Here is a 23102-nt window from a genome sequence, read left to right as displayed (position 1 = left end):
TTTGTATGGACTTGAGGTCTTTGCAATAAATACCTGTTCCTCCAGTGAGAGCTTCCTTGGCTATGTCTCCATTTCTCTGATCAACATTTTTCTACCAAAGAAAAAAATAACTTTTTAACATTAATATTACAAGTGAATTTTAGAATTCACTAGTCACTTAAGGATAGTTAAAAAATGGCTATTTTAATACCTTGTCCGTAGCTTCTGTTTTCCTGGTTCTTTTCATAATCTCCTCAAGTCGCTACAAGAACAAAAAGAAAGAACTGAACAAAAGGATCAGATACAGAAAGCAAACTAGCTTGGCCAACCTCACCGACCAAGCAAATAGCAAATTGTTAAAACATGTCATGTGGGGGAAAAATATTACCCACTGTTTTATCTTAATTGGAGTTATTCAAAAAAGCTGAAGCTGGCTTAAGCCACATGTATAGGAAGGAACTCTTTGGTGAAGGCTGGAATATAAAGTGATTTCTTTGGAGGAACATATTACCACTGAAACCTGCTTCAGTGTATCTGAGACAGTGGAAAGCATTTTGTCTTCTCATGGCAATGAACTGGTCTCTTGATCTTTGCACAGATGCACATCAAGGACAGAATGAGAACAATTAAGAGTGCCAGGCTCCTGCTGTCAGATCCAGCTACCTTCTTTCTCTCCATGCGTGCCTGCTCTTCTCTCATGAAATGCTTCTCCCGTTCCAGCCGGGCCCTCTCTGCTTCTTCCCGAAAACGAGCTGCTTCTTCTTCTTTCTGAAAACAAAAAGTTAATATTTTGCTTCTTAGAAACAGGCTGACTTTGCCTGCTGCCCCAATTTCGCAGGGTACCCCAAGGTGGAGGCCAGATGGCAGATGGAGAACATGAGAAAAAGGAGAGCACACAGAGGCTCAGGAGACTTCGAAGACGCAGGGAACATTTTCCTTTGCTCAACTGAGAGGAACCTCTACCCACATTCAGAAAGCAGCTGCACTGAGCTTCTTCCCCCTGGAAGCCCAGGGACCCCCTACCTGTTTCTGGATGCGCTCCATCTCCTCCTGCTCCCGCCGCTCCTGCTCCTCTGCTTGCCTCCGCAGCTGCTCTTCCTTCTCCCGGGCCTGCTCGGCTTCTAGCCGCCGGGATTCTTCCTCCCGGCGAGATCTCTCTTCAGCCACCTTTTGGGCCAACTCTTCTCTTTTTTGTCTGGAAAGAGACAAATATAAAACCAAGATAACGATGGGCGTTCCAGAAAGCGAGTTGGTGGTGACTGCAAGGACAGTCTGTTCAAGGTCTGAGAGAAAAACCCCTACTTGGATACATTCAACATCATCCAGGGACAGAATGTGAGGCACTCTACGTCTCCCCCATGTTCCCAGCCTCTGGTAAATAGCAGCAGAATCTAAGCACTGATTTTTTTTTTATAAGGATAGATGATCTTTTTTTTTTTTATTTAAAGATTTATTTATTTATTTATACAAGCACTGGGTACAGTCAGAAGTGCAGGAGGGTGAGAGAATTCACCAGAGCCAGAGCAGGGAACAGAACAGGCAGACTGATGAAACACACTGCTGAGGGGAGCAGCGGGCGGCAGGAGAGGTCTGTGCGCCATGTGGGACCCTCCTCTGGTGGCCGGGGAGCAGCCGGGGATCGAACCGGCACTGCAGAGGCTGCGGGCAGCTTCGCAACCCAGTGCTCAACCGCTTCAGCACCGGGGAGGTCCCCCCTCCCCTTTTTTAAAAGATTTATTTATTTATACAAAGCACTGGGTACAGTCAGAAGCGCGGGAGGGTGAGAGAATTCACCAGAGCCAGAGCGGGGAGCAGAGCAGGCAGAAGGGCCGAAGTACACTGCTGAGGGGAGCAGCGGGCGGCAGGAGAGGTCTGCGCACCATGGGGGACCCTCCTCCGGTGGCCGGGGAGCTTCTGGGGATCAAACCTGGGATGGAATTGGCACCGCAGAGGCTGCGGACAGCTTCGCAACCCAGCGCTCAACTGCTGCGCCACCGGGGAGGCCCTAAGCACTGATTTTTCTTAAAGGATGGTCTTTTAGTAACAAATTATAAGGTAAAAATATATAACTTTTTGTAAATAATACAGATTTCAATATTCTGGCACAGGACAGGAGGCGAGGGACCCTAAATATGCATCCTGGGTTGGACCCACCCAAGGTGGCAGCCAAGCATGGAGCTCCGATCCTGCCCAGAGGGGCAGTTCTGCTTACGTGAAGAACAATTATATTACACTGACATCAGCCTTATTAGCCCTGGGAAGAGGATAACTAAGCAAACTGTTCTGGCATAGTGTCTTGACAGGTGAGCAGTGGGCATTTAAGACCCTCACCCAGCTACCCTGGGAGGAATTCTGTCTAGAAAGAAGAAAACATGAACTCTAATTGTGCCTCTTTGAATGCTAATTAGAAAGAGAGTGAGGAAATATGGAGATTAAAGATATGTGAAAAATCAGATTGCACACTTGTATCTCTATTGTGGTTATAATTATGTAAATATGTGTGTCTATTTCTGTCTATATACACACCCACACATTATTCAGAGAGACTAGAAAGGATTACCCAAGATGTACACAGTTGAAATCCAATGAGATTACGACTACAGTTTTCTTTAAACCTTTTCCCATTACTGTTAGACTGTCGTTATAATAAGAAAATGTGATTTAAAAACAAGAACGCAGTGGTCAGAGGAACATCAGGTAAGAGCAACTGTGATTCACCCTCATTACGACTACCCCGTCTTGACTCAGTCTGAAGATTTAAGTAATCCAAGGTGTCACCAGGACATTGGTAACATGAGGCAGAGTGATGTGGCTTCGTTACCTTTCCAGCTCTTCCCTCTCTCTCTTCTCCTTTTCTTCCTTCTCTCTCTGCTCTCGGGCCAGTCGCCTCTTCTCAGTTAGCAGCCTGGTGGCCTCTTCTGGGTCGGTAGTGCCTGCAGAGGCCTTAGGAGAAGCGCTGGCAGTCATGGTGGATGACGGGGCCGGGACGGAGGTGGAGGTGGGGTCGAGGGCTGGAGCGGGGGCTGGGGCTGGAGCTGGAGCAGCTGTACAAACAGGTACAAGGAGAAACCCAATTGGAAACAAAACCCAAAGAACAAAACAAAAACTAGCATTCCCCACACCCCATGCCTAGAATTTATCATTATAAAAGAAAAGGGAATGTTTATTACCCTGTGTTCTCACGGTTTCATTGTATTCTATCTGTATCCAAGCAACAGATAACAAAAAGCTGCGTGTGTAAGTGAGACATCCAACAAAGCTGCCACTGTGCCACCAAGTCTTATTTTTATACACGTTAAATCAGTTAACCACATATACTGTGTACCCAGTAGAGGGCCTCACGGTAAGTTGTGTGGGAAGTTATACCCTGAGCAGAAGGAAGATGAGAGCGTCCATTCGTTTGTCATTACATTTGAAAAATTCCTGCTCTTTAGTGACTATTCATTACCAGAGGACGAATGTCCTTCTACAACCACGCTGTGGGCCCAGGTTCTGGCTGGGAAGAGGACATCCAAGGAAGAGGTTCCTTTCACGTGTCAGCCCAGAGCTGCCTACATGTCTGAGGTGTCTGGAGTCCAGGGCCTGCCTCTTCAGCCTTTAGCCTGGGCCTCCACTGTCAGTCCAGATGGCACAGGTAAGATGGAACAGCATTCTCTGGTCTTATTAGAGTCAAGGAAATGACCTGGGAGCAGCACAGCAGGGAGCCTCGCATAGGAGCTAGGTTCACATGCAAGCAAGGGGTGAACCGGGGCATCTGACCATTTCAGACCTTTCTTTCAAGTTTACGTTTCTCCTTCTCCTCCCACAAGTTCTACCATCAGTATACTTTTTTCTCTCACATCTCTCTCTTCCCATGCAGACAAGAGTGGGACTCTTCTATTTTCTAAGAATACAGTAATTTTTCTCCAGCCATCTATTCTTTCTTTGTGACTATCCTCTATATTGAAATTAAGTCTTGAGAAGAAAATTTGGAAAGAATACAATTTTCAACAGGAAATAATTCCTAGATGCAAGTGATTTTTAAATTTCAAAATAGCATGTGGTTAGCCAGGGGAGATGATATCTACTGGATACTTGGGGGGAAAAATCTGAGCTTTGTAAAGCACATAAGCTAAAGTAGTGGTCCTTAAACTCCAGTGTGTACAGGAATGGAGAAATTTAACTAGACACTTTGAATTGTACCTGGCAATTTTGCACAGGAGTGAACTGACAAGTTTAGAGTCCCTCAGAGTCCTTAGATTCACCATAGATTCTGATTCAGTAGGTCTGAGGTGAGGCCAAGGTTCTGCTGTAAACATTACAGATGTGGTAGTTTTAAAAATATTCTATAAATTCTCTGAAAATCCTCCCTTTTACCCCACCTGTGTGTGAATTGAACCTATGTCCTGTGTCTAATAAACAGAGTATGACAGAAATTGTGAATTCTCTGCATGTGACTTCTGAGACTAGGCATAAAAGAACACTGTGAGTTCCATGTGATTCTTTCTCCCAGGATCACTCACTCAGGACGCCCCAGAGCAAGCACAGACCTCAGGGCGTCAAGCAAATCTATGGAGACATTGTCATGCAACAACAGGGTCACCTGCCACAACACATGTGCCTGAGCCACCTTCTAACCACCCAGCTAAGCTGCTTCCAAATTCTTGCCCAATATGATGTAATAACTGCTGTTGGTTTAAGCTGCAAGGTTTTGGGATAATTATTCAGCAGTAGGTAACATAAGTAATTCTGAAGGGGATGCTCTGAACATCACACTTTGTGAAAGACCAGACTCAGCCACTGAGAGACCATGAGTGAAGTAACACACTATGGATCCAGCAACATAAAGGTGTTTGGATGTATGGTTCTTTTTCTATAGATAAGAAAATTAAACTTAAGTTCCCAAAGTTAGTCTCACAGTGAGATTTCCAAGTCCCTAATAAGAATGAACAGATGAATGAATTAATAAAGGCAAAGTAAAAGCATAGAAGAAAAAGGCAGCAAGTATAGAGAAAGCATCAATTCACACTCCATCCAAGTGAGTTAATTCTTACCACAGGAAGCCTCTGGTTCAACAGTGGTCCCCTCCTCAACTGCGGCTTCTTCCACCTTCACTAAAGGTACCCTGCCCTTCAATGAAGACTCATTGGCAATTTTTTGAGGTTCCTTCTGGGAGTCTTTCCTCTCCGTTTCTGATTTGCCTTCTCTCTTGACAGGACGGATGTTGCCAGGAGATGAGGGCCGGGCTTGGGCAGGGGTAGCTTTGACTGATCCAGGAGGCAAAGATGATATTGGTCTGGGTGTGCCAGGTAAATGAGGTAAGGACTTGGATGGGAGCCTGGGCAACAAACAAATGTAAAGGGAAGGGGACACTTCAGAACAGGCTTTCCAGAACTTTCCTTCCCCATACTTCTACCTTGCAATAGTCCTACAACACCAAAGTAAAAAATAAAGATATTTATCTATGTATATTTGTCCTTTATGTGGCAAATGCAGAAATATTGACCTCAGAGACTCATTTCAGTTTTCTTTGTTATTTCCTTTAAGGAAAAATGTTCCTCCCCAACTCAAGGTCACACAATACGGGGAGAACAGCCTCCTTTCAAAAGACAGAGGCTACTTATTTTCCAACATGGAGCAACCCAGCCAGTCTCTTCCACCTCACTTACCAAAGTCGGGAGGAAGCTGGTGATCTTGCTTTGGGATTAGATGGAGACATAGCCCTTCGGAGGCCAGGTGTAAGGTGGAAGGGTACATTTTCTCTCTCCTTCTCCCTTTTAAAGCTCTAAGTTCAGAGAAACACAATTAGATTTTTTCATGAGTTGGACAACTATTTTCAGGGTATTCAATGGTTGAGATGCAATTTATTTAATAACCTTTCAGAAATTTATTCTAATTGTTTTCATGTCTATCCATTCCACCCTAACACAAGGCCCTTGTCAGCTAAAGCTGAAAATTATTACTTAACATATTGTGACACTAATGAGGAGGCATTGGGCATGTGACATTTGCAGTTATATTTACAAAAATAAAATTCACTCATATTTTTAGAAAGTTTACTTTCTATACATTTCATCTAAAATTACCAGTAGCAAAGTCTGGTTAGCTGGCACTAATGTCAAAATAAAATCACTTGCAGTCTTTAATTAGAGACTGATTAAAAATCACTTCCACTATTAATTAAAACATGTCTTTACCTCTTAATATTTTAGTATTCTAATGTTTTTCTCCCCAGAAAATACTAACCTAATTTTTTGCTTTTAAAAAATTTATACTTGCTGTACCAGACATCAAGTCATTTTTCTCTTTCTATTCTTACACAAATGAGTTCTTCCTCACCCAGCATCCTCTTGCTCTTGAAGGAAAAGTCAGGTTCAAAGTGAGGAACATAAGCTATTTTTAGTATTCTTCACTAGGGATGAAATCGAAATCTGAGGGGGGGAGCCAAAACATCAGGCCTCCTCTGAATGCCAACTAATAATTCAGAGATATGCCACCTTTCTTAAATTGAAACAGGCAAAAAGAGACACAGAAGTGGTCTGATGGTGTAAAGTCAACCAAGACCAAAAAATGTACTGAAGGACTCATTCTAAATATCTGAAACTCATAGCAGTGGTCTGGGATGGGCATCCGTGTGAAAAGAAGAGGTTAGCTCCCTAGCTAGGGATGGAACTCATGTTGAAGTGACTGACAATAGCTTGATAGGGCTGAGTCTTTAACCCCTGCACCATCAGGGAGGCCTAGAAAATTCACTTTTCTGACATTATGGTAGATAGCTCCTAGCTCGTTGTGTCACCAACAAGCCCTTCACTCTATGCGGTCCAGGTAGAAAGCTGAAGCCAGGGCACAAGGAAAGGGGCAGAATAGTACCGGGGATCAGGCCCAGTCAGCTGGCAGGTTCCCTTTTCTTCTTTCCTTTTTTGCCTGGCTCAAGTATCAACTCTCTGCTTCCTTTCCTTCCCTTTTGTTCCCATCAGTGTCCCTTCTAATTGTTTCTCTCCATTTTTCTTTCAGCCTCCTAGTTTATGAGCTATCAGTTGGGCAAAGACAACTGCATATCAGATAACACAGTGGACACCCCTTATCTGCAAGGGCTTAGTTCCAAGACCCCCAAAGGATGCCTGAAACCTTGGACAGTAACAAACCCCATATATGTTTTTTGATACAAACATACCTATGATAAAGTTTATAAGTTAAGCACAGTAACAGATTAATAATTATTAATTAAATCGAATTATGATACTATACAGTAATAAGTTTTGTGTAAATGGTCTTTTTCAAATATCTCATTTCATGTAAAATTCTGACCAGGAATTCTTGCAAGTAATTGAAAGCAAAGAGAGAAAAACCTGGGATAAAGAGGAACTACTGTATTCAACTCCTGGAATTTCTAAGTGAAACCAATGAAGACTGAGACAGGAAAGAGCTTTTTAAGGTGCTACCAGTTTTGCCTCACTGATGGCTGCAAAACCCTCTGCTCCACCTCTGATCCCAGAAGGCAGGCGGTGGGACCTCAGGAAGCAGGCGCAGTCCTTGGCTAACAGAAGTGGCAGCCACCATATGGGACTCTCTTGGCAGGTGTACAGGGTGGCAATTATGTCTCTGGCAGATCAGTCCCCAGAGTGGAAGGTACAGGCTCTTCCCAAGGGAGCTTGGGGTTAGGTTCCTCATATAGCATTTTTTTCCTTAAAACATTTTAATTTGGCTGAAATCAGATCAAGGAGTGATCTAATGGGAAAATAAGTCAGGAAGGATAATTGTGAAATGGAAGGTTTGGGGACAAATTTCCCACCTTTGTCATGATAATAAGACAGGCAAGAGGCAGTAAACCTACATAAGAATGTATAGTCCTTAGATAGTCCTTTTTTTGTTAAAGTACCATTAAACCAATCTTTCTTTCTCCAAACTGATCTCCTGTAGTCATCTCTGAGGGGTAGAGGGAGGGGGGAGAGATGGCTTGGACAATGCTCAATACCTGACAACTTTCTTCCAGGCAGAGAGATGATTTTGCCCTCATAGTTCTTTCAAAAGTCCTTTCATTGATCTTGTACTTAGTCACCTAATGGTGCTCCTGATTCTCATGTTGAGCTGAGTAAATAGCCAGCAGTCTACATAATCACTTTTCTTGCTGACCCTTTCCAGAAGTTAGGTGGATTACATGCATCAAGCAGTTCATGTTAATGGTCTAAACAATTTACCAGCAGGACAAAGTCTAACTTTACAATTGCATTAAGCTTAGAATACAAATAACCTCTCCAAGAGAGACAAGATAGATAGCACTGTCTAACATAAACTTTACTGATAACTGACATGTTTTAAATCTGTGATGTCCAATATGTAACCTCTGGCCACATTTGATGATTTTAATTTAGACCTAAATTAATTAAATTTTAAAGTTAAATTCAGTCTCACAAAACATATTTCAAGTGCTTAACAGCCACTTGAATTTAGAACAAAGTTAACTAAAATTGAAAAAGATATTAAGAAAACAATCCCATTTCCAATTACATCAAAAAGAAAAAAATACTTGAAGATAAAATTAATCAAAGAAACATACTTGTACATTGAAAGCTAGAAGACATCGCTAAAAAAAATCAACGAAGATACAAATAAATGGAAAGACATCCTGCATTCATGCCCTGGAAAACTTGTTCAGATGTCATAACTATCAAAAGCAATTTACAGATTCAATACAATCCTCATCAAAATTCAATCTCATTTTTTGCAGAAATTGAAAAATCCATCCTAAATTCACACAGAATTTTGAGAGACTTTGTGTAGCCAAAACAATCTTGAAAAGGAACAAAGTTCTTCTTTGTGCTTGAATTCAAAAGATCCTGATTTTAAAACACGTCACAAAGCTGCAGTAAGCAAAGACAGACACACATACCCATGGAGTAGAATAGAAAGTCCAGATATAAACCGTTGTATGTATGGTTCAAGTATCCCTAAGAAGGCTGGGAAAGAGGGCAAGACAATCTTTGACAAGTGGTACTGGAAAAACTGTGCATTTACAAGTAAAAGAATGTACTTAGACCCTTCCTTATACCACATATAAAAACTAACTCAATTAAGGATCTACATATAAGACTTAATACTGTGAAATTTCTTGAAGAAAACATGTGGGGGAAGCTTTATGTCACTGCATTTGGTAATGATTTCTTGGATATAACATCAAAAGTACAGGCATCAAAAGCAAAGAAACAATTGCGCCTACATCAAACTTAAAAACTTCTGTGTATGACTGTGTAAGAAGGCAACCAACAGAATGATAGAAAATATCTGCAAATCATATATCTGATAAAGGGTAAATAGAATTATAAACAATTAAAATATTGAAAAAGTAAAGGTTAAGGTTAAAAACTGGACAAAGGGTTTGAATAAATATTTTCTCCCAAAGATGATATGCAAATAGCTAACAAGCATAAAATGTTGTTCAACATCACTGATAGAGAAACGCAAATCAAAACCACACTAAGATATTGCTTTGCACCCATTAAGGTGGTTAGCAAAAGAAAATAATGAGTGTTGGTGAAGACGTAGAAAAAATGGAACCCTTGTGTTCTGTTGGTGGGAATGTAAGTAAAATGATGCAGTCAATATGTCAGAGTTCCTCAAAAAATTAAAAACAGAAGTATAAAATCCAACATTCCTGCTTTGGGTATAAAAAGAGTGTAAGGCAGTATGTTGAAGAGATATTTGCATACCATGTTCACAGCAGCACTATTCACAATAGACAAGAGGCAGAAGTTTTCAAATGTTCATCAACAGATGAATGGAATAATAAAATATGGTATCTTCCTATCTATGTATCTACCTTCCTTCCTTCCTTCCACCCACCCACATGATGGAATACCATAAGCCTTAAAAAGAACAGAAGAAATCCTGTCATGTGCTACAATACAGATGAAACTTGAGGACATCATGCTAAGTGAAATAAGCCAAAAAGACAACATGACCCTACTAATATGGGGTACCTAAAGTAGTCTAATTCATAGAAACAAAGTAAAATGATGGTTACTATGGGTCAGGGGAGGAGAAGATAGGGAGTTGATTAATGGATATAGTTTCAATTTTACAAGATTTAAGGTATTCTGGAGATTGCACAGCAGTGCAAATATACAGAACACTACTGATGTGTACACTTAAAACTGGTAAAGGTGTAAACTGTATTAGCTGCATCTTACTATGTCACTAGTTGCTCAACTGAGTTCCACAGTGACAGTTCCAGGGTATGAATGACTTGTGGAGTCAATTTCTGGCAATAGGTATTTACTTAATATTTGGTTGTAAAGAAGTGAGAAGATGACCAACAGCTCAAATACAGAAAGAGGAAGGCATAAACACACACACACACACACACACACACAAATACCCCAAAGCTAAACTAAAAGGGTGAGAAAGTAGAGGTTCTGGATCATGCAGTGAAAATCCCTTATATAATCTGCTGCCCAAGGTCAGGCCTCCAATTTCCCTGCTCGAAGGATTTTTATCCTTAGCAAGATATTTTTCCTTTGGGAAATGCTTTTTCCTCCGCAGTAAATACTGTTAACCAGAAAAACTATAGCAATGAGCCAGAGGTTTATGTGCAAAGGAGAACAAAGTTTCATTTGGGGTCTTTCAGAGACTGCTATGGACTGGGGCAAGGCCTTCTGAATGCTCCTGGTTCACAGAAGTAAGTAGTAAAGTCTTTAAAAGGGGAAAGAAAAACATGCAAAAGGGAGGGATATTTGTATGCCAGTGCAGCGATAGACTGTCCTTTGTGAAATGGAGATCTCATAGCATTTTTTGGTCTTTGTGGAAGGCATGGCCCTATCTTTCCAAACTCCCCAATGGCAGGTGTCAGGATGCTGGTTTGCTGATGGCATCTTATGTGGTTGTAAATGCAGGTTATCAAATAGTCAGGCATACTAGACAGACGTAAGTTCTACTCTCTTACTGCACCTGACTCCATTTTGGATATCCCCTTTAGCCACTTTAATTTTGTGATTTCTCAGTCATCTCCACAGTATCCAAAATTTGGGGCCAAAGCTGTTCTGTTGCAATAAAGCATTTTGTCAACAGCTAGAATCTCTGAAGGAACAACACGCTAAGGATGGAAAACTTCCCAGACATCAAAGGTGGTTTCACCTTTGGTTTGAAGGTCTGGATGTCTGACTCAGTCATGAATTAGACACTGATGCCTGAGAGCCTGCAGGGCTTGAGAGAAAACTGCCTGGAGGCAAAGCTATAAAGCTCTTACAATTCTCAAATTATCCTCAAATGTCTAAGCAAAACCCCTTTAAGTGTCTATCAGCTTTATTAAATCTGAATTGTTCTGGGAAGATTTTAAAAAATTGTATCAGTCTTTCATTAAATGTGTCATGCTTTCTCCAAGGGAGAAAAAGCAATGAGATCTGCTGTTTGATTGGTGAATCCTTTAAGAATAAAATACAACAAAGACCACAAAACAAATCTACATCTTTCAAGGGATACCAAAATAACACACAGTTCAAAACAAAGAAGCTTCCTGGAAACATGCAAGTGACTTCATTGCATGTACGGCATGGTGAAAATTAATATGAGCTCAGCCACCATACCAGTAATAACAAGTACAAATTATATTCGTCACTTGCAAAAACTGAGTTTATAACACAGTGCAGTGGCATTGTAGGTATCGGTTACTTAGCAAATAATAAGTGTTTTCAAAACACTCTGTCACTACATTTTAAGATCTGGGTCTTGACAGGGATGAGCAAAGAGGATAAAAACTCTTTATCTTGCTTTTTTAGTGAACCCTATTTCAGAATTCAGTAGCTTCTGCATGTGTTTGGGATAAAAGGCAGAGAAGCAGGTGAGGGCTACTTCTCTTTCAAAGGCTCCTTACTTTCAACAACAGACACATGCCACGTGCTGGCACTGCACTTATTTGTATGTAGGCTCCAGCTGGGGAGTTTAGCCACTCATACATGCTTGGACCAAGACCAGTGTCACCTCCAAATTCAAATTTTTAGGGAGAGGGCAAATCCTCAAGTAGAGAGAATGTGTGGGGACACCAGCGTGAGGTCAGTCAGATTCAAGACTGGTGGGATGGGAAGGAAGGTGGATGTCACCATCTACACTCTTGACCCACACCGCGCAGAAACAGCACAGGCTCCCGGGGGCGCCAGGTGCTCCCAGTAGCTACTCACCGCTGTGCCATGAATGGTCCTCCTCCTCGCAGAGCCCTCGGGTGGTGTTACAAAGACTTTTGGTCGATCCAGCGAATTTCTAGAGTATGCAGCTTTGTAAGGCATGTTGATGGGACTGCAAGATGCTGAACGAGGACAAATGGGGATAACTAGGGTGCAGGTGATTGTTTTACACACAAGAGTGCCAGAGGAGCAGGTGGAAGAAAGCCAAAAGCAGGTTCAGGAAAAGGAGCAAAGCAGAGATAGAGAGAAAAGTAGGAAGAAGATGTTATTACCTAAAGGTGTCCAGAACCATCATACTCAACTCTCCTCTAAGTCCTATCCGTTTACAGTGTCCAAAAGGCAGGCATGTCCAAATGAAAAAATCTGAAATATATACTCTATTTGGCTATTTAACACTATTTAATATTTATGATTAAATATATAGATGTAATTCAATAATTATAGAAAGCAATGGCCTTATATTCCTATAAACTGATGGTTCTGGTAAAAATGCTACAGTAGTGATATAAGATAATTTTTATAAAAGAACGGGTTTATAATCAGATATTTCTTAATTAGTTTTAAGATGGAACAAAAGTTGGAAAGAAAGGAAGCAAGCAAGCAGGCAAGCAAGATATATATAACTATGCCAGGAGTAAAGTTTAACAGCCGTGGGAAAAAAGCAAGTGAAATTTTTAAATGCTAAATCATCAAGTCTTACCAGGTGTCAAGACTTATAAGGCTAACTAATAAGGGGGTGGGAGTAGAAATCTGTAAATTATTTATTTAAATATTTAAATGCAAATCAAATGCATGCTTCTGGGCTGCCCTCAAAACCAAGGCATTTTATGGTTTACAACAAGCAGCAGAATATAGTATAGGGGGAAGGGATGAAGTCATTTAAAAAAGGGAACAGAACATAAAGATGTTAGAATTGCCAAAATCAAGGCTGAATCATGGATCATGATCTTTTACAGTTGTACTCAAGATAGAATATTTTTTGAAAAACCACAGTTTCTGATCATTCACCTTCAAAGGAACACTGTCTTAATCAAGTGATTATGAGCAACGATGGATTTAAGGAACTTTATCTAATGCTGCATAGGTGTCAAAAGTTTGGCCACTAAAGTTCCAAGTTTCATTTTCAGGCTAATCCAGAAACCTTGTTTTCCAACAAAAAATAAGACAAACAGGACTGCTGAGGGGAATATCATGTGTTTGGTCCATGTTATAAGATGACTTTACCTAGTGCCAGTCATGATAGCAACCCTTTAAAGAGACCATTTTGTCAACTGAATAGTATTAATAAATTAAAACTAGTTTGCAAGACAAATTTGGGATAATCTTAATTTCAGGATTATAGAGTCAAAATATTTGTTTTCTGATTTAATCTGTAGACAGAAAGCCGATCAGTTGCATCTTCATTAATGTGATCTCTTTCATTAAATGCCTCTCATCTTCTGGTGAGCACTGAACAGTATGGCAGTGAATAGATTGGTAAATGTACTTCCTTCTCCATCATTGAAAAATACGATTTTATTCCTTCAGGATAAACTAAAACACTTCACTTTCCTTCAGCTCTTTTTTAAAGAAACGTGTGTGTCTCACTAGCAACTGACAAAGCTTTGCCTTAGACTGAATGACGAAGGAAGTTTCCATTGTGTTGTAAGGAAGGAGAACCTCTCCTCATTTGCCTTATGATCACAGGGCAAACCATTTGAAAATAATTTTCCTCAAGTGCCATAAAAAGCATTTGCATTTCCAGACTGTAAGAGTTCATTAATGCAAATTCTTCCAAGGCAATCAAATGCATTGAGAGAATAACATCCTGGCACAAGACACTTCTGTGGGATTAAAGACCAGGTAAAGCACTCAGGTCCCACAGCACAGGCAGGCCATTCACCTGGCTCAAGGATCAAGAAACTCTGGACAACAAAAGTCCTGCTCTGGGGCCATGAATCTGGCACTGAAAAAGGAATGAAGCACAGAAACATGATTTCCCCCCCACTCCGCCCCCAGTGCAAACTAATAATTTCAGGGGATATCTATGCACTACTTCCTGGGCTCATCCTGGATGTAATCCAGTCTCACCATGCCTTCTGGTTCATTCTTTATCATACTGCCAAGGTAATATTAAGAACATTAAGAAAATATCCTTAAGCTTAGCATGGTTACTACAAACCCTTCAAATTTAGGAACAGTGGCTAAAAAACCAAACACATCTTCTAAGGATACTACATTTCAGAGAATGTTGTTCTGAGCAACTGAAAAACCTGAAACCTTGAATCAGTTATTCAAATAGTTGTGCTCTTCTGAAATAAGAATAATATATAGTTATTTTCCCTTCAGAGTGCCCCTCATATTCCAAAGCAGTTTAATTAGACATAAAATGTCTTTGGAGAAGTCTTCTATAATACTGTATTTTGTCCTATTCTTGGTAGCAAGCATGCATTATTTTCTCTTATTCAAGATGCTGTATATGAAACAATGGGTGAAGAGAAAAGATGGTATAGTTTAAGCAGTAGAAGTGTTGCACAGAGAATAAAATATTAATGTTTATTGATTGCCTACTCTGTGCAGGTACTATTCTAAGCATTTTGCATGTGTTAGCTCACTAATCTCAAGCCTCTAGTAATCACATGATTTTAAATATATTTTAAAAAGAGACATGGAATATTAAAGCCAAAGCAGTGGCCACATAAGAGAGGTATGAGACTGTGATTCCCAAGTCTCAACTGCTCTATGCTTGTTCTGCATGTTTGCAATCAATAAACACCTTGTGGTAAGGAGAGCTGTTTCAATCTATTGTAACCCTGCCTCTGGACATAAGGTTATCCTCCTGTCAATGGCAATTGGGACTAAGATGAAATCAAGGGACAACACTAAAATGGAAAGACCAGAAAGAACAATCAAGGAGAGGTGAAAAAAATGACAGTGATGGAACATGTGTTTTTGACAAGATAAATATGAGATGTTTACATATATCCTTCCAAATGGAAAGAAATTTTTAAATTACATTTTGGTTCATTAAACGTAAGTTGAATCAATGCAGTAAGAGGGAACAATGATCTTAGGGACCTATTAGTAATTCAGGCAACTCGAGAAAAGGCTATGCATTGCTTCACACTAAAATGAATCACACAACATGTAACTTTGTAAAAAGGAGAATGGCAAAGGTGCAAAGTAAAGATAAAAAGCACCTTAATTGAATATGAAAAATGAAGAAGGTGGAAAGATGGGTAAGTAGAATGGACAGAAGATGAAGAAATGGTGTTGGAAAAGACTAGAGGGAAGAATGAAAGAATTGACAAAAGTTAGAGATGACAGAAATAGCAAAGAAAGACAATTTTCTGGCTATGACGCAGTCCTTTAGTATAAGACAACAGTCAATGGGGCGATTCAGAAGTTTAAGTTACACACTGTTCAGATCCTATGAAATAGGACTAAACTGCAAAAATTTTCCAATTAGGTAGAAAATGAAAGGTTTTTGTGACTTCTATGAAATTCATAGGATAAAAAATAAAATTATCTTGAAATAAACTATTTTTTTCTTCCAGAAAAATGGCAAGATGCAATGTGAGAGCTGACAGAAAGCACAAGACACCATGGTCACCCCGTAGATGGCACAGCTCACAGAGCACCCTCAGTGCTGAGAATGGAGGAGGGAACGCATCTAGAATCAAGTCACCAATTCTCCACGGGTTCTGGTATAAGACACTTACTGTCACTGTACTTTGTTTGGAGAAGCAAGTGGTGGGAATTCACCCACAGTTGTTTTGTTGACTGTCTCCCAGGGGTATTATAAGAATTAGGGTTGATACTCATTAGCTTTCTGGGCGCCGTAGATGAAAGACTTCATAAAACCATCCAGAATTATTATTTGTAAAGAGGGCTAGTGAACATGAAGAGGCTTGCAAAGGCAAAGCATTTTTAAAGGGAAGCTTTAGAAAGAGGCTGAACAATTTCCTAAGTGCCAAAGATGAGGGCCGGTAGGCTGGTTACTGGGCTTTACCAATTGTGCCCAAAGATATGTGGGAAAATCCAAATCAATTCCCCACGAGGTAGACGTTACCAAAAGCCTAGTTCCTATCTTTCTTTATAGGTAGATATAGGCACTATACTCATTTCCATGAAATAAATTGACACATTCAGACATGTTTTGCATTTCAAAAAAATAGAGGAGTTATAACTAATTATAATAACTAGTACTTGGCACATTTTAACTTATTCTCAAAGAATGTAACAAATAAGAACACCTTAATTAGCCTGCACCACAACTCTCAGAGTTACTGGTAGTGGGGGTGGGGGCCATTCCTAGATTACATACAAAAGGCTGGTACAGGGAGGGTAAGTGGCCAGCCCACAGCCACTTTATAAAACTGTTTCAGCAGCCTTTGTACTTTGATTTGATTTTCAAGTCCAGATGTTAGTATTAAATATGAAATTATTTCTACCTCTGATTATGCGTTAAGATACAGGGACAGGAAAAAAAAAAAAAAAGGCAGGTAAGGGATAGGATTTTCTGGTCATGTTATGACCAAACAGAAACTTCTGAAGCCACCTGATCACAAAGAGGGGCATCCTTTGTCTGCCTGGTATCTGGCATCTTGAGAAGATGCTAAGAAGGAAGCTTTGAGGAAAAAGAGCCAGGGCAGGAAACCAATACCAACTGACACATTTCCAAATGTGTTCACTCAAGAAGAGAAAAGCACACATTTGGGGGAAAATGGAGATGTGATTAGATGAAACTGGCAGCTCAGAGAGATATGCTTCAAAAGGAGGACTTTACCTCACCAGCAAAGTTACACCTTGACAGTGTTACCTGTATCTCCAGACAAGGCGGCTGTACTTTTACTTCTGGCCAGGAACGAGTGTGTGGGCGTCAGCAGTCTGTTAACAACGCTGCTCTCCCAAGGGCTGAGCTGCAGGCGGCGAGCTAAACGTCACCACATAAGCAAGATGTTAGAAGCATTCTCTCCAGGGGCAAGAGGGCGAGAGCATTGCACCTATCACTTCCAAATGCTGGACCTTGGAGAGAGACCAGGCTTTCCAGAGCAACCAGCTGGCATGGAGTTAGGGGTGCAGGAACCCGTCCAAAGGCACAGCAGTTCCCTGAGCTGCCCTTCTTCAGGATATTGTTTGTAGCAGGCTCTATATTCACCTGATGGACACAGATTTTGCTAATCACCCTCCTTTAGTTGTCAACAGGTAACAAAACAGAAACATCATTTCATCTACAGATTTGGCATGCACTGCTGCCTCCACTCACATGCAGATGGGCAGGGTGGGCAGAGGTCTGGTGGCGTGCATCTCAGCCAAAAAAGCTCCCTAAATACCTGTATGAGCCACTCTAACAGAGATTTTGGCATGTTCAGGCAAGACTGGTTTCCAGAGATAGAAAGGGTCTCCTTTAAATTCTGCTAGATCTCCATCAACTGGAGATTGAGCAACTGGGGCAAATTAGAGATAATAAATGAAAGAGGTTGCATTCACAGTTCGGTGTGGAATATCCTTTTAACTTTTCCGTTTAGCAAGCCAGGTTCTGTCAGGACCCTGTTTGGCAATAACATAAAAATTTGGGAGGAGGATAAGGCTAAAGCTGAAGCAAAGTAAAATTAAGTAGAAAAGCCAAAATTCAATATAGGTATAATGTTGGAGACTACTAGTGGTTGTGTGAAGAGTCTAGAAAATAACTGTAAGATAACAAAATGATTCATTTGCAGTTTATATAATTTAGTCCAAAATTGTATTGTGGTTTGGCTGGACTACTGCTAGAAAATGCATGCTGGTTATAAATTAATTACTTTGCTTATAGTGTTAGCTTCCAGTGATGGTCCAAGGAAATACAGAAACTAGTTTTCCAAAATATCAGGAAGAAGCTTGCAAAGTGCTACTACAACTACCACTAAAGTGATCATTTCTCTCTATTTTAGAACACACTTCCAAGTTACTTATAAAAACTCTTAAAATTGTCTACACCTGATAAGGCCATTTCTGTTCTACACCTTCTGCCTCAAGTGCACATCCCTGGTCTCTGGAGCAGTTGTTCGGGCAACATTTTTTTGTATGTCATGTTTTAAAGGAATGCACTTAAATCCTAGGAAATTAATGCTAATGGAAGCCATTTAATGTTAAATGTTACAGAAAACATTGCTTTTTGAGAGAAGGCACCAGCTTCCAATAAATACCTTAATTATCTGAGTTTCTTTTAAAAGGGTGGTCATGTTGATCAATGTTCTGCTGAATCTAAAGATTAGTGAAATGTTCATTAGATTTTTCTATTTATTAGGAGAATCTTCCTGGTAAAATCAAATCTTTATCTGACATTAACAGTTTAAGAAGAGGATCTATTATAAAAACTACAGTAATAGTTACACAGCAGAATGTACGCAGGATTTAAGTGCTATTATAACCACAGTATGGTAGTATGTGTGTTTTGTGTGTTGATGTATATCAGTAAGGAATATAAAGTAAACTAAAGTAAGAATACACTCACAGAATAAAATCATTGATGAAAAGTGGTTAGGATTAATCAAAAATCTTCAGGACTATATTTTTAGTAGATGAGAAAAGATGGATGCTTCCATTCCTTAGATAAACTATAAGTGGCTGAGAGTTGCAGAAATGTCTCATTGAAAAGACAGGTAACCCTTTCCCTCCTTCCATTAAGAAGTTCAATTATTTAATTCTGTGAGTCTTTAAGACATCAACCAAAGAATCTGCCTCAATTGCACATCATGAAAAACCCTCTTTGATTTGTATTTAAAGCAAATCCAAAGAGATGTGTTTAGTAGCTGTGTGAATAAAATATTTTGATAGGAGGAAGAGACTTCTAACATCATTCATAACAATGTCCTGAGCAAGAGAGGCAGAAAACTGTTTAGTAAAGGTTAGGATAGGAGAGCTATTTCTTTTTTCAACTGACTTTAAGATAAGCCCCTGAATGAAGAGGCATTAATTCTCATGAAACAACTCTATAGTATTGATCTTTTTTAAGCACTTAAAAATGAGATATTGACAATTCCAGCAATAGGGAGCAGGAGAGGCAAGCAAACATTATAGTTATCTTCTCTGCCATGCTGCACCAGAAGCAGGAAATCACTATTTCAGATCCTGATGGGGGGGACTGTGCAGAAATCAGGCAAGTATTGCCGGATCCTGATTTTTCATTAGAGGTAGGAAACTCACATTTTATATGAAATTTTCCATATTTTAAAATGTTGGCAATTAATTCAAATTAAAATATGAACAAAAAACTGCTTAGATCAAGGAGAATATTCAGCTCAAAGTCTACCAAGGTATCCTTTGATCTAGATTCCAGGAAAAAAAATTCGAGGACTTATTATTTTCAAATATCCTAGTCTTCCTCCATGAGAAATAAGCTGGCCGGCCAAGCAGGCAGTATAAAAATAACAACATACATATTTAATGTAAAAGCTTCCAGGGTCCATATTTTCTCTGTTGCAGCAATTAAAGATATCTTTGATAATCAAAGGTTTCCTTTAACTTGGGTCATTTTAGCAATCCCTGTGACACTATATTGAGTCATAAACAATTTAAAACCTAGTAGGGCACAGGCATAGAGTTAATGGATACCACTCATTAGCTTTGAGGGGCTTGAGGAAGTAGATGTTTACCAACTGGTATGGAAATATTTCAGTATTTTTAATAACCAGTAGAGCATTTTACCTGATTGTCAGCCTTGAACATATCAGAGTCTCAATTTAAAGTCTTGTTTAAATGGCTGTGTCCTAGGGTTAAGAAAACTCAAGCAATCTAGCAATGGTGCATATCCTCTAACAGATTCTGTCACAAAAGCCTCTAATTCAATCATTTGATAAGTGCTTTCTAATTTGATGATAAAGCATAACTAACTTCTAAATATAGGTAGCAAAAAATAAACTAAATCATTTAAATTTCTAGATTGAAAGTTCAAATTCAGAAGAATTTCTATTCTTGCCTCTCACTGTCCTACTGAGGGTTTTTCCTACTTAAAAAATTTGCTTCAGGGCAATATAGAACTCTCTGATGAACCAAATCTTTCTTCTGGGTCTCTTTGCTCATTAGACCTAAGAAATGGTTCATAGTTCTTTTGAAAAGGGATCAAAGAAGCAGAACTCCCAAGTTGAGTGTTTTTCCTGTCCCATTAATCCAGCTTAGTATTTAATTTTCTAGGTCTGCACCATGATTCAAGGGGCAGTTTCCTGGTCCTAGATGTGAATAAGTCATTGAATTTCCCTTGACCTTTAACCTCACCAAAGGAAGAATGTGTGGAGTCAGGGTAGATCTAAGGAAGGACCATAATGGTTAGAACTGAAGATGCAGCATAGCAACAACATGGATTAGGAGCTGGTGATCTCTGCTCTAGTCTCTCTTCTCCAACAATTAGCCTGGAGGACATTAAGCCAGAACCTTGACCTCCTAGAAACTCAATTACCTCACATGGAGTAAATGAGTCATTGAACAAATCTTTCCTAGTTCTAAGATCCGATTATCCTCGGAATATCCAACCAGATAGTATCATACAGAATTTCCAAAGTGTCTACTTATTTCTAGTTGAAACAGACAATTTAGCCATGGTTATTTCACAGAAGAGTAAGCAGGTTACTCGTTTACTCGCCAATCTCCTCACCCCAACTTTAGTATGTCTCAGACCCAGGTTAACAAAACTATGAAATGAAAGTGCTGGATAAATGATCAATTCCAAAGAAAAAAATGAATAGACAACTCTAAGAATAGCATTCAGATGCTATATTTTTATGTTATAGTCATATAATTTTTTAAAGGTTATTTATGTAAAGATTTTTAATTGATAACAGTTTTCTTTAACAGATAATAGGTCCCGAACATGACTATGTGTCAACTTGACTACATCATGATTTAGGCAAATCAGGTTAAAAAATAGAAATTGTTTATGTTAAAAGGCAAGCATAGAAAGTTGTTCAAACATTTACTGTTTTAAGAGATTAGTTATAAATAATTAATATATATAAATAATATAAATAATAATATTATTGATAATATAAACACCAACATATAAAATATTATACATTACAATAACACCACAACAACTTTATATAATACTAAATATATATACACACACATATAGAACATGCACACATTACATTCTTTTTAAAGACCAACACTGAACCTTTCCCAGTTTCTTAATAAAGCACTCAAAGTAACCACAATTTGCTACTTTTAAAGAGTATGTGTTTTTATATTGCACAATAAGTCTTTGGTTTTTAAAATTTAAAGTCATTTTATCTATGTAAAACAAGTAGGTGATCTTAAAAGCTTGCCTTTTCTATGGTATATAAATACATAAAATAAAACTGATTTTATAAATAACTTGACATTCATGTACTGTAAATCCATGGGATGAATAACTTAAAATTAAATAAAATGTGGATTGAAGGACTATGATTATTAAACTCCTTAAGAGGCTGAAATGATGATGATATTGTTGAAGTTAGGTCAAATCTCTTAAGTAAGCAAATGGATACCAAAAACCAACCACACACACAAGAAATGCATCAAGAAAAGCTTAATCAAATGAAAAAAGTTAGCAAGATAAACTCTATCAATATGAATCATTTAAAAAGGTTTTAGAAAGTCAAAACCTGTAATTCTGAAAATACAAAAAAAAAAAAGAAAAGAAAGGTCAAAGACAGTATGATGGAAGTAAAATAAATGTTCATAACAAAGATTATTTGCATGTTGGTGGATAAGTGGGTGATTTCAAGCTGTAAACTCATTTACTAAAGAGTTGAGAGAAGCACGCTTTCATCACTGCTAAATGCAATCATTCAGCCAAGTTCTAAAATGAGAAATGTTCTCGTCGCAAGGGAAATGCTGCTCAGCCGTTTATTGCTTTTTTACTCTGAAGTGTTTTTCTTCCTATTTAAGAAATGCAGGGAAAGCAACTTCAGATGCTTGTTTTTATCTGTAAACATTCAGAAAAAAAGCATGAAGTAAATAATGGAACACATTTTTGTTTTCTTTTTGACTGTACCTCTATCTGGAGAATTTAGCAAAGTTGCAGATGAAGAGGAGAGCCGCTTGCTAATGACAGGATCAACATGTTTCGAAAGATTCATGGTGGAAACTGATCGCCTGTCTGGATCTAAAACAAATGGAGATAATGCTAATTGACAGCCAGCATGCAGGATAGCAATTTCCTAGTTCACTGATGGAAGGAAAAACTAGGATTGGATGCTTTCAGCTCGATTACTAGAACATTCATAATAGCACAGTTTTTTAAGTGGACATTTTAAAGGTAACTTAAAGGCTAGAAATAAAAAGCATTTTTCTTACAAGATAAAATCAGTTCACTAATTTGTCAGCCAATGAAATTCAAGCATATTGTTATGCCAAATGGTAAAGATCCAAGAAAAGGCAGTGGAGGACTACTAAAATATTGGAGACAGAATTGAAGCAGAGAGAGGACCATAATGTGAATGTCTCCATGATTTCCCAAAGCAGGAATAATGGTGATGGTAAAATAGAATGCAATCACTTGAATAAAAAGAACACCAGGTAACATTTGTTTGCTGATACCTTTATTTGCAGAGTCATCTTACCAGGACATTAAAGTTCATTATAGAAGAGCATATTGAAAGAAAAATCCTTTCTAAGTAGAGAAAGGATGGCCACTCCAGGACTTCTTTAGTGAAATCCACAGATAAGCACACCTCTGTACTTTTAACAGTTTAGTGTGGTTTACAAATTTGCCCAACAAAACTGACAGCAATATAAATCGGAATTCTCTCAAGCCTCTGAATAGTATTGTTTATCATGCAGTTGAGTAATTTCACAGTAATTCTTAAATGTTCAAGTGAGAAGAAAAATCAAAATTTTAGAGGAAAAAATCAGCTGTTAGTTTACTGTCTAGACAGTGAAACCAAGCTGCAATCATGTTCATTAATATAAATGTTTCCTGAAAAAAGGGGCATACAATAAATCTAAAAATCTCATTATTTTATGTATACA

The 23102-nt window shown here is 38.9% G+C and overlaps 1 protein-coding gene across 1 annotated transcript in view; it reads right to left on the bottom strand.

Moving 5' to 3' along the window:
• The window catches only part of MAP7 (microtubule associated protein 7), a gene marked incomplete at both ends in the record, with an annotated part of 137057 nt that overhangs the window by 7329 nt on the left and 106626 nt on the right, over positions 1-23102 (bottom strand). Inside the window, 10 exons of the mRNA XM_084228666.1 lie at positions 34-91; positions 191-241; positions 643-747; positions 1003-1174; positions 2801-3023; positions 5013-5296; positions 5628-5743; positions 12129-12253; positions 16933-17046; positions 22126-22236. Coding sequence (XP_084084792.1) covers positions 34-91; positions 191-241; positions 643-747; positions 1003-1174; positions 2801-3023; positions 5013-5296; positions 5628-5743; positions 12129-12253; positions 16933-17046; positions 22126-22236 — 1359 coding nt within the window. The remainder of the gene's footprint in view (positions 1-33; positions 92-190; positions 242-642; positions 748-1002; positions 1175-2800; positions 3024-5012; positions 5297-5627; positions 5744-12128; positions 12254-16932; positions 17047-22125; positions 22237-23102) is intronic.

Source organism: Talpa europaea (genome assembly GCF_964194135.1).
Source record: "Talpa europaea genome assembly, chromosome: 2".
Taxonomy (NCBI): domain Eukaryota; kingdom Metazoa; phylum Chordata; class Mammalia; order Eulipotyphla; family Talpidae; genus Talpa; species Talpa europaea.
This window is presented reverse-complemented; position numbering and strand designations above follow the sequence as displayed.